At 60.5% G+C, this 13,959-nt stretch overlaps 1 protein-coding gene across 5 annotated transcripts in view; it reads right to left on the bottom strand.

Annotated features, from left to right (window-relative positions):
* Positions 1-426: 426 nt before the first annotated feature.
* Positions 427-13,959, bottom strand: part of C22H3orf20 (chromosome 22 C3orf20 homolog) — a 51,687-nt gene continuing 38,154 nt past the window's right edge. For 3 of the 5 annotated variants that reach the window (XM_043443216.1, XM_043443214.1, XM_043443215.1), the window contains 5 exons: positions 12,275-12,578; positions 10,126-10,233; positions 8,946-9,088; positions 2,155-2,289; positions 427-1,535 (listed from right to left, as the gene is read on the bottom strand). In XM_043443216.1, coding sequence (XP_043299151.1) covers positions 1,439-1,535; positions 2,155-2,289; positions 8,946-9,088; positions 10,126-10,233; positions 12,275-12,578 — 787 coding nt within the window. In that variant the 3' untranslated portion in view covers positions 427-1,438. Of the gene's footprint in view, positions 1,536-2,154; positions 2,290-5,538; positions 6,826-8,945; positions 9,089-10,125; positions 10,234-12,274; positions 12,579-13,959 lie in introns of those variants that run through there. The other 2 variants (XM_043443217.1, XM_043443218.1) reach the window with 2 other exon arrangements.

The following is a 13,959-nucleotide window of genomic DNA, read 5'->3' as shown; positions in this document are numbered from 1 at the left end:
CCTGCTCACGCCAGCTCACTTTTGGCCCCATTTTGGCATGGCCAGCACCCCGCGTGGGGTCCAGGGCCACCCTTTACAGACAGGTGTGTGTCTCCTGGGCACGCAGCCCTGAAGCGCACAGCTGAGCACGCAGGCCCCGCAGGCAGATCTGCGGTGGAGGTTACGTGGTGAGCCGACGTCTCCATTACACCTTCACCAGAGTTCCGCCTGGGAGGCAGGAGGGTGCCTCTGTGCCAGGACAGGGGTTGACGGTGCTTCCCCGTGCCTTCCGGTCCTCCTGTGTCCTTGTGCTCAGGAGGGGGGGACGGGGGAGCGGTGAGATGCCCGGGACCCCTGACAACTATCAGGCCCTTAAAGTCAGAGGATGCAGGCTTAAGAACACAGAAAATCATTTCAAATCCATTTTTAGCAGAACAAATGTATAATTCAAAAAAAGCCTTTGAATGATACAAAGGATAAAAATTAAACGTCAAAGAATTGAACATAAACAGCATCTATTCACAGAGGGAGCATGAGGAGTTACATGTAGAGCTCATCACGGGCCAGGGCCTGAGGTCTCTTCTGGGCTTGCAGAACAAGGCAGAGCCTCGGGGGTCCTCGCCCTGCTGGGGAGTGGCTCTCGAGAGCCTGTGACAAGTGGACCCACAGCTGATGTGCCGTTGGCCCCACTCGGGGACCACCGGGAAGGAATCGGAACCGCAGAGGGCACTGCCATCTCTGAGCTCAGGGGAGGGGCATTCAATCCATCAAAGGGCACGGGGCTGGGCTCACGGGACGCCCGCACGTGGAGGCCACGGGGCTCTGGCTGTCCCAGGGCCGCCAGAGGCCCCAGGGTACGCCCGTCACTGCCCTGCCACCTCCCCCCAGGCCCCTCCCCTGCCCCCGCCCCTCAGCCTGCCTCATGCCTCGTTTCTCTCCTCCCCCCACCCACTCTGCCTTCTTGGGTGCTCCCGTCCGGTCTCTTCTCCCACCCGCCTGGCTTTCTCTCTCTCTCTCTGCTCCCTCTTCTTCCTCTCACCCTGTTTTCCACCTGGGCCAGAACCTGGGCCCTTCCCCACCCAGCAAAGGCCACTTGGCCCCACACTAAGCAAAGCTTAGTCCCACCCGAGACCTCCCTGGGATTCACGTGTCATCGGCTCGGCCCCTTGGAGACCTTCGTTTCCCTGGGAGGCCACTGGGCTGATTGCACTGGCCACAGAGGAAGCTCTGGGTGGGAGGCACTGTATCTCTAAGGCCTTGGCCTGGAAAGGGCTGTCAGGGCCTCCAGCTTCGTAGGAGCCAGTGCGTCCCACGGCCGCACCCGGATGCTGGCGGCATGCTCGTTTATTAGGCTGAGTTCAGAGAAGGGGTGGGAGGCTGGAGAGGCAGGGCGGGGGTCCGGGAGGGGCGTGGGAGGGGCTGCGTCCAGGCCACGCTCTAGGTGGCTGAGGGGGTGGCATCACTTCTTGGAGGCCTGCTTCTTCCAGGTGGCTGTCTTCTTATTGCTCTTCCAGGCTTTGTTGAGAGCACGCAGATCCAAATCAGGCTGGATCATTCTAGAAACCAAAGCAGAGAGAAGCAGGCGCTGGGAGACGGGTGGAGTGGGCTGGTCTGCCGGCACCCAGACCTCCCTGGCCTGAGCCGGGGAGGGCGGGCCCCGCCGCCTCGCAGCTGAGGCCCCTGGGTGTTGCTCCGATCGGGGGTCCTGATGACACCTGTGACCTTCCTGGATGCTCAGTTTGGCTTTTCTGTCTTCATGAGAAATAAGCGGTTTTCATGCAGAACATGACTTGCTTCACCGTTACCACGGCCAGCGCACTGGGTCTTGAAGGCCTAGGATGTTTCTTGCCAGGAGGCAGCAGGCAGTCTCAGAGCAATGGGCCTGGGCCGTGGGGCTTCGCCGAGAAGTCTACCAAAGGCCTCCATCTCCACCACCCAGACCACTGCCGGCAGCGCCAAGGAGCCGCCTCAGGGCCAGCTGGACGTCGTGCTGATAAAAAGGGCCAGTCGGGATTCCTGGAGGACCCACGCCCGGGGGGCAGTGACCTGCCCGAGGCCACTTGGCCCCACGTGGCCCCTGCGGCCTGCGGTGGAGCCGGGAGCCCTTTCGCAAGCCACACCCATTCTGCCAACCACAGGGGGGTCCCTGAGCCCCAGTCCGGGGTGGCCACCTACTTCCTCTCGGCTTCGGTGGAGGGCTCCTCCAATTTGTCCCCCAAGGCCAACGAGGAGAGGCTTCCTTGGACGTCCCCCGAGACCGCTTTCTTGGCTGAGGTGGGGTCTTCCAGGCCCTGGACGGAGGCTAAAACGCTGCAGGGGAGGCAGGGAGGGGAGGGAGCGCTCAGTGGAGGCACAGCGCGGGGAGAGGGGGCCTGGGCCAGCCGCCCTGGCTCGGCGCCAACCCGTCAAGGTTCCGGTTCCGAGAAAAATGGGCGCTGGAGCTTCTCCTCCCGAGGTGGATGGAGGGAGGACCCCCTGGGACCCGAGACTCCCTGGAGCTCAGCTGCCCTGGCTTCTCTTTACAGCTGGACCTGCCCTTAGCCCTGTGTCCACCACATCGGTCGGCCCAGTGCTGACCACTGGAAAAGTCGGCCGAGGGGGCTCCGCGGGGCAAGCAGAGGACAGAGGCACGGAGGCCCAGCAAGTTGGACCCGTGCACCGGGTTAAGGGTTGACTGCGTCCCCCTGATCCTCAGGTTGGAGTCCCAACTGCTGGGACCCCCAGAACGTGACTTCATTTGGAAATGAGTGGAGACGGACTCACACCAGAGCAGCGTGACCTCTCGTCTACCTGGGGTCCTCACCAAGGGGGGAGTGTGGACGCAGACACGCCCGGGGGACGCCTCGTGAGGACAGCCATGCTGCCCGGCCCGGGAGCCCCCAGGAGTGGGAGGGGGGCATGAACAGACCCGTCCCTGGCGCCCGCGGAGAGAGTGCGGTGGCCGCACCTCTGTCTGGACTCCGGCCCCGAGACACGCTCGGCACCTGGTCAGGGCTCACCCCTCAGCGCACCTCGAGGCTCTGCAGCCATCACGGACGACGAGCACTCTCCTTGGGGAGCCCGGCCTGCAGAGGCGGCTTCCTGGTGGGCTCCCCGGGGCCGAGGGCAGATGGCAGCGTGAACGGAGGGGGCCCTCCCTCCTGACAGCATCAGCGGAGGGCCTGGCGGGGGCGGGCTTCTCCCCGGCACTGGGCCGGCCCTTCACGGCGCCCTCCTTGGATGGAGCCTGGGGGCACAGCTGAGAGGGAGAGGCTCCTGACACTGGGCCCTGCCCGCTGCCAGCTGCCCCTTCGTCCACCACTGGGGCCCCTCCACCTCTTCCGACGTAGGCACGCTGTCAAGCGGCAAGCCGGGAAGCGCTTCCCCTCATGGACAGTGGCACTTCAGAGTTTACAAAGCCTCTGCTTCAGTCTACACGGAACACTACAGTTTACAGAGCCTGGCGAGGAGTCCCTGGGCGCTCACTGCACTGTGCTCCCTGTCTGAAACGCACTCTTCACAGAGAGCTGGTCAGCTGAGAAGCGGCGCTGGCATTTGCGAGTGTCTTGTGGTTGACAGAGAGCTTCACGGGGTGCCGGGCGCCTTACAGTTTGTGGAGCACTGTCCCAGCTCCCAGCCCAAGGCCGTCTTGGTGTCCGGGCAGAGGGCACGCGGGGTTACAGGGCGCTCTGGAGTCCACGGGGCACGTCAGCGTGCACGGCCCCCGTGGCTGGTGGGGCAGGCGACGCCTGGGAAAGGCCTTGGCCTCTTAGATCTCACCTCACTGTGCACAGCACTCCCGGGCTGACCGGGCCCACGACAGTTTAGGTGGGCTCGGCAGTTCTACTGGGCAGACGCAGTTTACCAAGCACGATGCCATCGCAGAGCACATCCCCTCCCAGAGCTTCTCGTTTTCTCGCCTCCCTGCTCCGAGACGGTCCTGGGAGCGCGGGCTCTCCTCCCTGCCGGCAGCGGCAGGTGGCTGCCTGATGCCGTGTGCGGGGCGCTGCCCGGCCCCGCCTCTCCCGGCACTTGCCTGCCTCCCCTATGCCAATGGAGCGGCTGTGGGAGGGGCTCCTCGCCAGTCAGGCCTCTGTAGGGGGCTCACCTCCCGGACACGTCGCCCAGCGGCTGGGCCGGAGCCGCAGCTTCACTGGCCTCTCCCCGCCGCCCCGCCAGGGCCTGCGGGCAGGCCCAGGTGGCAGCAGCCACGACAGCGGCGAGTGGATCTGGGTCTGGGGGCCGGGCTGCCTCCCTGGCCCCACGCCCTCTGAATCCAGGTGGCAGCAGGGCTTCCCCGGTGGCTCAGGCAGTAAAGAATCTGCCTGCGATGCAAGAGACCTGGGTTCGATCCCTGGGTCAGGAAGACTCCCTGGAGAAGTAAATGGCAACCCACTCCAGTATTCTTATCTGGAGAATCCCATGGATAGAGGAGCCTGGCGGGCTACAGTCCATGGAGTTGCAGAGTTAGACAAGTTTAGCAACTAAACCACCACAGACAGAGGTGGCAGGAAAGCAGACCCCAGTGGGCGCATCTCCTGAGACTTCCTGCACTGGACACATGGCGGGGTCCCCTCGCCATCCAACCTGGCCCTGTGCCCGGGAGGGGCCGTGGCTTATCATGTCTGAGGAACTCAAAGCGGGACCAAGTGGAGAGGCGGAGTCAGGCAGAGCAGGAAGGACCCTGGGTGAGGGGTGACCAGGGGAGGATTCACGACAAGAGTGGGGTGACCCTGACAGGGAGGCGCCCCCCCCCCCCGAGCCCTCCACTGCCCCCAGCCACGGACCCCACCTTGAGGAGACCTTAGCGCCTGGGGCCCATCAAGGGCTCCACCTGCTGCGGCCTTGCCCTCAAAGCTGCCTGGGCTACCCTCCTGCTCAGACCACTGCCGCCCCTGGCTGCCAGCGGCACCCGCGGTCTGGGAATCTGGTGGCCCTGCCTCCATCACTCCCTACCGCCACTCCAGGGCGGGGGTGAGCACCCGGCACCCGGAGCCTCTAGGTGTTTCCAGGAGGACCTCACTGCTCTCTCCTGGGGGAGGGGGTCCTTCCTGCCCCGGGCTGTGGCACCGCCCAGCCCTGGCCGCCTCTGCAGCCCAGCGTGCCTCTGCTCACAGGCACCCATCGCAGGGCCTGCCTGTCACCGCCCGGCCCGGGCCGCCTCTGCAGCCCAGCGTGCCTCTGCTCACGGGCACCCATCGCAGGGCCTGCCTGTCACCGCCCGGCCCGGGCCGCCTCTGCAGCCCAGCGCGCCTCTGCTCACGGGCACCCATCGCAGGGCCTGCCAGAGGCGCAGCCTGCTGTGGCCACAAGGAGGCCTCCCCGAGCCCCGTGAGGGCGGCAGGAAGAGCAGCTGCCAAACACCCAGAGGGCAGCAGCTCAGACTCACGAGGCGCCACCTCCCCAGGACGCCACCCTGCGTCCTTCCAGCTGTCCTCTGACCCAGATGCTGTCCCCCGGCGCTGAGCCCTCCCGCGGTGGGGGCCCCTCGCTCGCCAAGCCCTCTGTGCCACTGCCTGAGCCCCACCCCAGAGCCGCAGCGTGCCAGAGCTGCGGGGGTGAGGAGCGGGCTGGGCCGGCGCGGACGCGTGCTGAGCGCAAGGCTGCCGGGGATGGAGGCTCACTCTCGGCCGCGTGTCTCTGGTCTCCAGGCTGGCCCTGGCTCCCAGCTGGGGCTCTGTGTGCTGGGCCAGGAGCCTTCACCGGGCCGTGCGTAGGTGGCCCTGTCCGGGGGGTCAGAGACGACAGCTGGGGCCATGCCCGCAGTGTGCCTCTCCTTCTCTGCCTCCACTCAGCCTGGCTGGCTGCGCAGAGGGGTTCGGGGGGGCTCCCTCCTGGGGGGCCTGTATGGGAGGAAGGAGCCGCGGCACGGAGCACCCAGGAGACCTGAGGGAAGGCAGGCTCACCCTGTGAGTGCGGGCTGCGGGACTGATGTGGACCGGTCGGTGGGGCAGGGAGGGGACGATCCTGTGGCCGGAGGGAGAACGGGGCCTGGTACTACTGGAGTGGAAAGGGGGGGCTTTGAGACCAAACCAGCCCTCGCCCCCAGGAGCCCACGAGCCGAGGAAAACACGCCCTTTCTTCCCCACTGCGGCAAGCACCCACTGAGCATCTCCATTCCCCTCTTTTAAAACTGGTAAAAAGTGTGTAACGTAAAATTTATCACCTTGACAGTTCAGTGTACAGTTCAATAGTGTGATGTGCAGCAGGACGTACGTTCACATTGCTGGGCAATAGATCTCTTGAACATTTTCATCCTGCAAAGGTGAACCTGTCCCCGTTAAACAAACCTCCCTGTCCCCCAGCCCCTGGCAGTCACCGCTCTACCCTCTGCCTCTATGGACCTGACCGCTGTAGGGGCCTCACGAAAGTGCAGTCGTAGAGGATTTGCCGTGTGTCTGGCTCACTTCACATAGAAATAAGCCGCCCAGTTCATCCATGTTGCAGCAGGTGTCAGAATTTCCTTCCTTTTTAAGGCTGGATATACTCCACTGTGCAGACAGACCACGCTTTCTTCATCCACTCATTCATCGATGGGCCTTGGGATGCTTCCATTTCTTGGATACTGGGAACAGTGAGCTACAAACAGGGTGTGCAAATCTCTCTTTGAGACACCTCCAGCTGTTTTAGTTGCATACCCAGAAGTAGACCTGCTGGGTTGTACGGTGATTCTATGTCTGTTTTAAGCACCTCCAGACTGGTTTCCACACGGCTGCACCCTGCACCAGGGCTCCAACGTCTCTCCATCCTCACCGACACTTGCTGTTTCCTGCTTGTTTGTTGTTTACCGGTGGGCGTCCCGAAGGGAATCGGGTGCTTTCTCCAATGCTCAGTGCTCTTCACTCCCTCTCACGGCGGTTTCCAGCCCTGCGGAGCAGCGACGGTAGTGTAGACCAGGTCTTGTCCACCTCCAAATCCCCAGGGCCAAGCGCAAGGCTGGGCAAGCAGCCGCTGATTAGAAACTGACCGAGTGGCCTGACTTTCAGGCTGCAAAGGGGTGGCCTCTGGAGAGAGGGCTCTCCCACCACTGCAGGCGTGCAGAGGTGGCCGGTGATCAGCAGACACCCTGCGTGCCAGCCTCTTCTTGCTCTGACCCAGCCTCTGACGCCCTGGGACAAAATCAGCCCTCGGTCTTCATGCAACAGACACTTCCCAAGTGCTGGCCCTGAGCAGAGGATGTGAAGACAAGAAAGCAGGGGTCCAGGGCTTGTGCGGCAGGGCTCGCAGCCCTCCGATGGCCTCACACACACCAAGACCTGCAGCCACTTCCCACCCACTGCCTGGGCCTCCGGCCCCAGGCGGCCCCGCCCCCCAGGGCTGTAGGAGTCTGGGGCCTTCCCAGGAGCCCTGCAGCACCGCCTCACTGACCATGCCCTGGGCACCCCAGTCTTAGACTCTGTCACAGTCAGCCTCTGAGAGGACCCCAGCCCCAGCCCAGGTCTGACTGCAAGACACGAGAGACCCCAGGCAAGAACCACCGGGCTGAGCCCAGTCAGAGACAATAACAAATGATTCTCTGGCTTCACACAACTAAGCTGGGGTGATTTGTTTCGCAGATACAGACAGTAGGAACTGTTGTTATGGCAACATCTTCTGGTAGAGATTACATTCCCTTTTTCCCCTGAGTGCTTTAAAGCTGTCAATGTTAATAGGCCTTTCGAGAATTAGGAGGTGTCCTACTGGTTTACAGTGTTTTCAGGGATCTGCCCCATTCCAATTTCAAGAACCTGGACTGTGTGCGTGTGTGGGGGGGTGTCGGGTGGGAGTGGGGGTGTGTGTGAGAACACACACATGAGCACACACGTGTGTGATTCTTCTTTTCCCATCATTTCTCAAAAAATGTTGTAAACACAGCATTGATGCCCTTCAGAGCCCTTGAACATAACAAAGCAGGAACCTGGAACTCATTTTAGTAATAACAAGAGCACTGAGAACTGTCGCTTGCAGCCTCTCAGGAAATGCTGGTGAGCATCTGACCCCCACCGTCCAGGTCGGTGAGCAGTGTGCTCCCTCTCACCTTCGGACTTTACAGACACATAAGCAGAGGCCGAGAGAGCCTAAGCGCTTGGCCCAGATCACACATAGAGGTGGTCTTTCTCCTGCCTCCCCCGCCCCTTTCTATCTCAGGCAGATGCTGCATTTTCCCTTCGTAGCTCATCCTTTTGAGGATGGCTACAACTTGTTTAACGGTCTTTGGCAGCTCGAACACCCCTCAGTGGAGGGCCAGCCTTCTTCTGAATGTTTCTGAAAGTGCCTCCGCCTGTGACCTTGGCTCATCTTCCGTTTGGCCCCTCCGGCCATGTCTCCCCTCCTCCTTCTGTCTCAGTGTATTTCTTACTTAGACCTCGCTGCCCCACTGCCTCCATCTTCCCTTCTCCCCGGATTGCTGATGAGCTGGTCTCCAAGGACCTCCAAGCCCCCTGCTTTGAGTTTCAGCCACGACTTTCCTCTCCACACCGTCAGCGTCTGCCCTTCCACAGGCTCCTCCAGTTCCTGACTTCCCCACTAAGCATTCCAGGATTCTGGGGTCACGGCCTGACCTCCACGTCCCTCCAGGAGTGAATTTCTCCCCAGACCTCTTTAGGGTCAGGCAGACATTCTGACAAAGCCCAAACTCAGCGCCCTGGGGTGACACTGGCGTCAGGACTCCTAGGAAACTGAGGGCCTGGTGGGAGGAGCGGGCTGCTGGACTCAGCGCAGTGGGGCGCAATCACAGGCAGGCCCGTGACGGCGGGCAGGCAATGCTTCTCAGGCAGGTGCTGCCCAAGCACTCTAGAATCCGTGCAGGCTCCCAGTACCGTCGTCAGCAGCGTCATAAACCCCAGGCTCCATCCCTGGACCAGGCGCGTGCCTTTGCCACCGACAGACCTAGCTTTGTCTGCCCCTCCCGCGCCAGGCGGGGCCCAGGCGCCTCCCACAGCGCCAGCCCCTCCTTCCAGCCGCCCTGCCCTGTGCCCAGCCCTCACCCCACACGCTTCACGTGTTACCTGAATTTGTAGTTCTCAGGCAGGAAGTAGCCCATCTTGCAGTTCTGTCGAGCCTGGAAGATCTGTTTTAGCAGATTCTGCCTGCTGAAGCCATAGCCGTTCAAAACACAGCCCCCAAAAAGTAGCTTTCCCCCAGCGAACATCTGTTGACACGAGAAGGAAACAGTGTGAGCTGCCCTCAGCACTAAATCTCAGGACGGGCTGCTGGCTCTCAGAGCCTCTTCCCGGATCCGAGCCTCCCTTTGGTGGCTCCAGGGAAGGGCGTGCTCTCGCCCAAGTACCCCAGTGAGTGTGGCCGAGCCTGTCCCCTAGCCAGACTTCTGGGTCAGAGGGCGGCCTCAGCGTCCCAGCCTTTGCTCCCTGCAGCCCTAACCGGCTGAAATGCCCCTTCCCAGAGCCCTGGGGCAGGAAAGTGTCTTTCTTCTCAGAGGTCACTGACCGGCTCGGACGGGGGCCCCGCGGGCAGAAAGCGTAGTTCCTCCTACTGCTCTCTGAACCCCTACCCTGTGTGTGTCAGTCTCAACCTGAGAGGCCTGTCTGAGGTTTCTGTGCAAGGATGCCTGTTTGTTACGGCCCAAGCCAACAAGGAAATACAGAAACATTCAACCGAAGGAACACGAGTAGAGAAATAGAGAGATTCTTATGCTGCAGATAAAAACCATAATTAAAAAGCAGGATCTCAAAGTCAGAACATTCTTGGACAGGCCAGATACCAAAATGTGAGCAGGGTGTGCCCCAGGGCTTCCCAAAGCATTGGTGCCTCCAGGCGCCCAGTGGGAACAATGAGGCCACCTGGGGGAGATGATACAGTGATTCTTTTTCTAAACGGCATTTTCCAAAATCTCTACAACAAATATACATGCTTACACGATATCCTGTATTTAGATAAACAGTACTTAAAAGTAAACAGGTGAAGAGGATTTGTTTCTCCCGGTGAAGCATCCCCTGCCCCTTCAGCCTCCTGGGATGGGGGACACGTGGGGTCAGCCTGGGGTGGAAGGCCGGGCTCGGGGGACGAGGGTCCCGGCTGCAGCCCCAGCTCATGTGCTGGGGGCCCCTCGGTCTGTGCTCCTCTCTGGGCCTCGGCCTGGCCCCTACGCCTGCGATTCTGCGAGGGCAGCGGCTGCAGAGGCCAGGGTGGCGGGCAGCGGGCGGCGGGGGCCCCTGGGCCCTGGCTCACCAGAATCATGCCCTGCATCACAGCGTACTTCTTCACCAGCAGAGGCGGGTCCCTCTGCAGCGGCCCGTCCAGGTCATAGCGCAGCAGGCGGTAGGGGTCATGCTGGCACTGCCGAGAGAGAAAGGAGTGCCTGTCGCCCCCACGCCAAGGAGACGCACTGAGATTCCCATGTTCTCAGCCAGGTCGGGCTCCCCTGAGCCCCGAGCCCCGCACCACAGCCCCCCCAACTCCTGCCCAAGGCCCCTTCAGCCCCTGCTGTGCAACCGTCCCTTGACCCCTCCCTTGACCATCCCCAGAGGATGTCTTCGGTCCATTCAGGGCCCTCTACTGGTGAAGGTTATCGCAAAGATGACTGTTTACACCACGTGACATCCATGAGCCAGCCTCCTGGGGTCTGCAGGATTTGTTTCTCCCCTTTATGGGAGAAGCCCTGCAGAGATCTGCAGGTGAGTCCTATTCCCAGGGGTCCCCCTTTCCAGGACTCCTCCCTGCTCTATCCAAACTGGCTGGCTGTCCCTCTGAACACCCCCAGTCACCTAATCCAGCCAGAACCTGAACTGGACATATACTTCTGGGTACAGCCTGGTCAGTCCAGAGTAAAGCTGGTCTCTCTCCTCTCCTCCTTGATGCTACAGATCCAGTGATATGACTACTGTGTGATGTGACATCTTCTGATTTTATCTGTCTTTTGCTCCAGGTGCCCCTAGCTGTCCTGTCTGCCCTTTCAGTTTAAAATGTGAAACTCTGCACCCAGGGTTCCAGTTATCAGAGCAGGAGAACATCAGGGAACATTTCTGCCTTAACCGAAGACCCCAGAACGGTGGAACCAGAGTCACCGTGAGACCCAACGCCACTCCCGGGCCCGTCCTCTGCCCTCAGACCCCGCCGCTCGCCCCTGCACTGCTTCAGTCACCTCAGGCCAGACCTGTGCCATTCACACTGCCCATGCTGGGCCGCCGCGCCTTCCTGTTCCTCCAGACAATTATTCGTGAGCAGCAAATGGCCCTGAGATAAACTAAAGTCAACGCTAATCTCCCACATGGCCAGGGATGACATCCATACACGGGCAGATGCAGTAATAATGCTGCATCTAATGAATCTAATGAAACTGGAACTGGCTCCAGAAAACACACATGGCTTTGATGTATGAGCCCCATAGGAAGTCTTCTGGCACCCGATCAGAAAGGTTCCATTGCCAAGCCCTGGGCCCTGGCTGGCATGCAGACCCGAAGGGGGACACTCAGGGGTCAGGGAGGTGGCACCCTGGGGAAGAGGGCTGGAGGGGGCATGCCCAGGGCACACGTGGAAATTCAGCACTCAGGGTTGCAGCTGGAAGACAGGGCCACGCAACGGGTCTGAGAGGCCACAGGGCACCGAGGCTCTGCAGGCAGTCAACAGGAGGACACGGAGCTCTCGTGCCCACACGTGCCCACACCTGGGCCCTCCGCTCCTCATGGTCTGAGGACGGGGCCACACCGTGGAGTGTGCCAACCCTGCCGGGAACGGCTAAGGCTTGGGAACAACTCTGCAGCAAGGGGACCGGGTGGATTCCACGCACCCCGGACTGACTGACCCCTCGGACTTCAAGCACAGTGAGCTGGAACCTGGAGCAGCCACTCCCCACCCACCTTTGCACAGGCCGCTGCCTCTGCTGGGAACACCCACCCACCAGCAAGAGCCTCTCTTCCTGGGAGACGTGGGCTGACCCTGAGGCAGGCGGCCCTGTTCTGGGATCCTACAGGCCCTGTCCTCTCACGGCCCTCGCTGGGGCCGCCATGAGTGCCCCCCTGGGCACAGGACCCACACTAGGGTGCTCGGCCACGAATAGGCCAGAGCCCTGAGGGCCTCATGGCGAGCGCAGCTCCTCTCAATACTCAGTCTAGTGCGTGACCACCATGTGCAGCTTGTGGTCTGGGAGAAAACGGCAGCACCCTGATGGGTCTCAAGGTCAGAACAGGCCCCCACCTCGAGTGGCGACATTCCTCGGGGACAGGAGGATGAGTGGGAGAGAGTAGGAAGAGCGTGTGCGAAGGCCCAGGAGAAAGGCGATGGAACAGGGCCCCCGGGCGCTCAGTCAGAGGCCCAGCCCGTCCCAGCCCCAGGCGGGGGTCTCCCCTCCACCCGCCTCCTGGGCCGGCCCGGGACTCACCTGGATGCAGGGAGAGGCGCGGCCCTGCTGCCGGTGGCTGTAGAGCGTGTCCAGCAGCCACTGGAGCTGCCCCGACTTGGTGGGGTTCCGGCCTGACACGATCCCGAACACCAGCACCTGGCTGGGGTCTCGGGGCGCGGACAGGAAGCGCTCCAGCTCCACGTCGGACACCAGGGGCACCTTCACCATACACTTGCAGCCGGCCTGGATGTCCTCTTTGCTAATGAGCTTCCGCAGCACCAGGGGGCAGTCGGAGAGTGAGGCCGCCCACCTGGTGGGGCTGCGAACCTCTCTGGCCTTCCCTCTGCCAGGAAGAACAAACAGTGGCACTCAGCGGGCGGGGCGCAGGTTCCAGCAGCCCAATCCCAGATCCAGGTGGACAAAGGCCACGTGACCACAGAGCTGGAGTCGAGATCCAGGCACTTCTAGCCTGGCCTCCGCCACCAATGTGCAACTGTGCCTTCAAGGGGCCCCCAAACCTCTCTGTGCCTCAGTTTCCTCTGGTGCAAGGCAGTATTCACAAGGGAATTCATTCATCCAACAGACTCTGGAATCGTCCTGAACGCCTTTCTTTCTCACACATCTCATGTCCCATCCAGTCTATCAGCAAGCCTGTCCACTCTACCTTCAAAACAAATCGAGGATCCGATCACTTTCCCGCCTGCACTTCTAGTAACACATCTAAACCTTCAACTGCTCTTGCCTGGCTGTTCACTTATCCTGTTATAACCAGGTGGCTCAGCTGGTAAAGAATCCACCTGCAACGGGTGGGAGCCTGTTCGATCCCTGGGTTGGGAAGATCCCCTGGAGAAGGGAAAGGCCACCCACTCCAGTACTCTGGCCTGGAGAATTCCAAGGACTGTGTTACAGTCCATGGGGTCGCAAAGAGTTGGACACGAACTGAGTGAATTTCACTTCACTTCCTAACCAAGTCACACCCAAACATAGACAACTTATGATTACCAAAGGGGAAAAGAGTGTTGAGGGATAAATTAGGAGCTTGGGATGAACGTATACACACTACTGTACATAAAATGGGGTTTCCCAGGTGGCCCAGTGGTAAAGAATCTGCCTGTCAATGCAGATTCATGGGTTCGATCCCTGGGCTGGGAAGATCCCCTGGAGGAGGAAATGGCAACCTACTCCAGTATTCTTGCCTGGAAAATTCCATGCACAGAGGCGCCCGGTGGGTTAGAGTTCATGGGGTTACAAAGAGCAACTGCACATGCACGTATATACAAAAGGTCCATAAAAAGACAAACAACAAGGACCTATTCTATAGCACAGGGAACTCTACTCAATATTTGGTAATAACCTGTAATTCTGTAATATCATTTCAGGAAAATAACCTGAAAAGGTGTGTGTGTACTTTGTTGTATGCCTGAAATGTTATTAATCAACTAGGTGGTTGTTGTATTTAGTCACCAGGTTGTATCCGCCTCTTTGTGACTGCATGGACTATAGCCCGCCAGACTCCTCGGACCATGGGATTTCCCAGGCAAGAATACTGGAGTGGGTTACATTTCCTCCTCCAGGGGATCTTCCTGACCCAGAGATTGAATCCTTGTCTCCTCCACTGGCAGGTGGATTCTTCACCACTGAGCCACCAGGGAAGCCCATTAATCTATTACACTGTAATTAAAAAAAAATTTTTAAGAGCCAAGTCACACCATGTCACTACTCTC

Source organism: Cervus canadensis, chromosome 22 (genome assembly GCF_019320065.1).
Source record: "Cervus canadensis isolate Bull #8, Minnesota chromosome 22, ASM1932006v1, whole genome shotgun sequence".
Lineage (NCBI taxonomy): Eukaryota > Metazoa > Chordata > Mammalia > Artiodactyla > Cervidae > Cervus > Cervus canadensis.
This window is presented reverse-complemented; position numbering and strand designations above follow the sequence as displayed.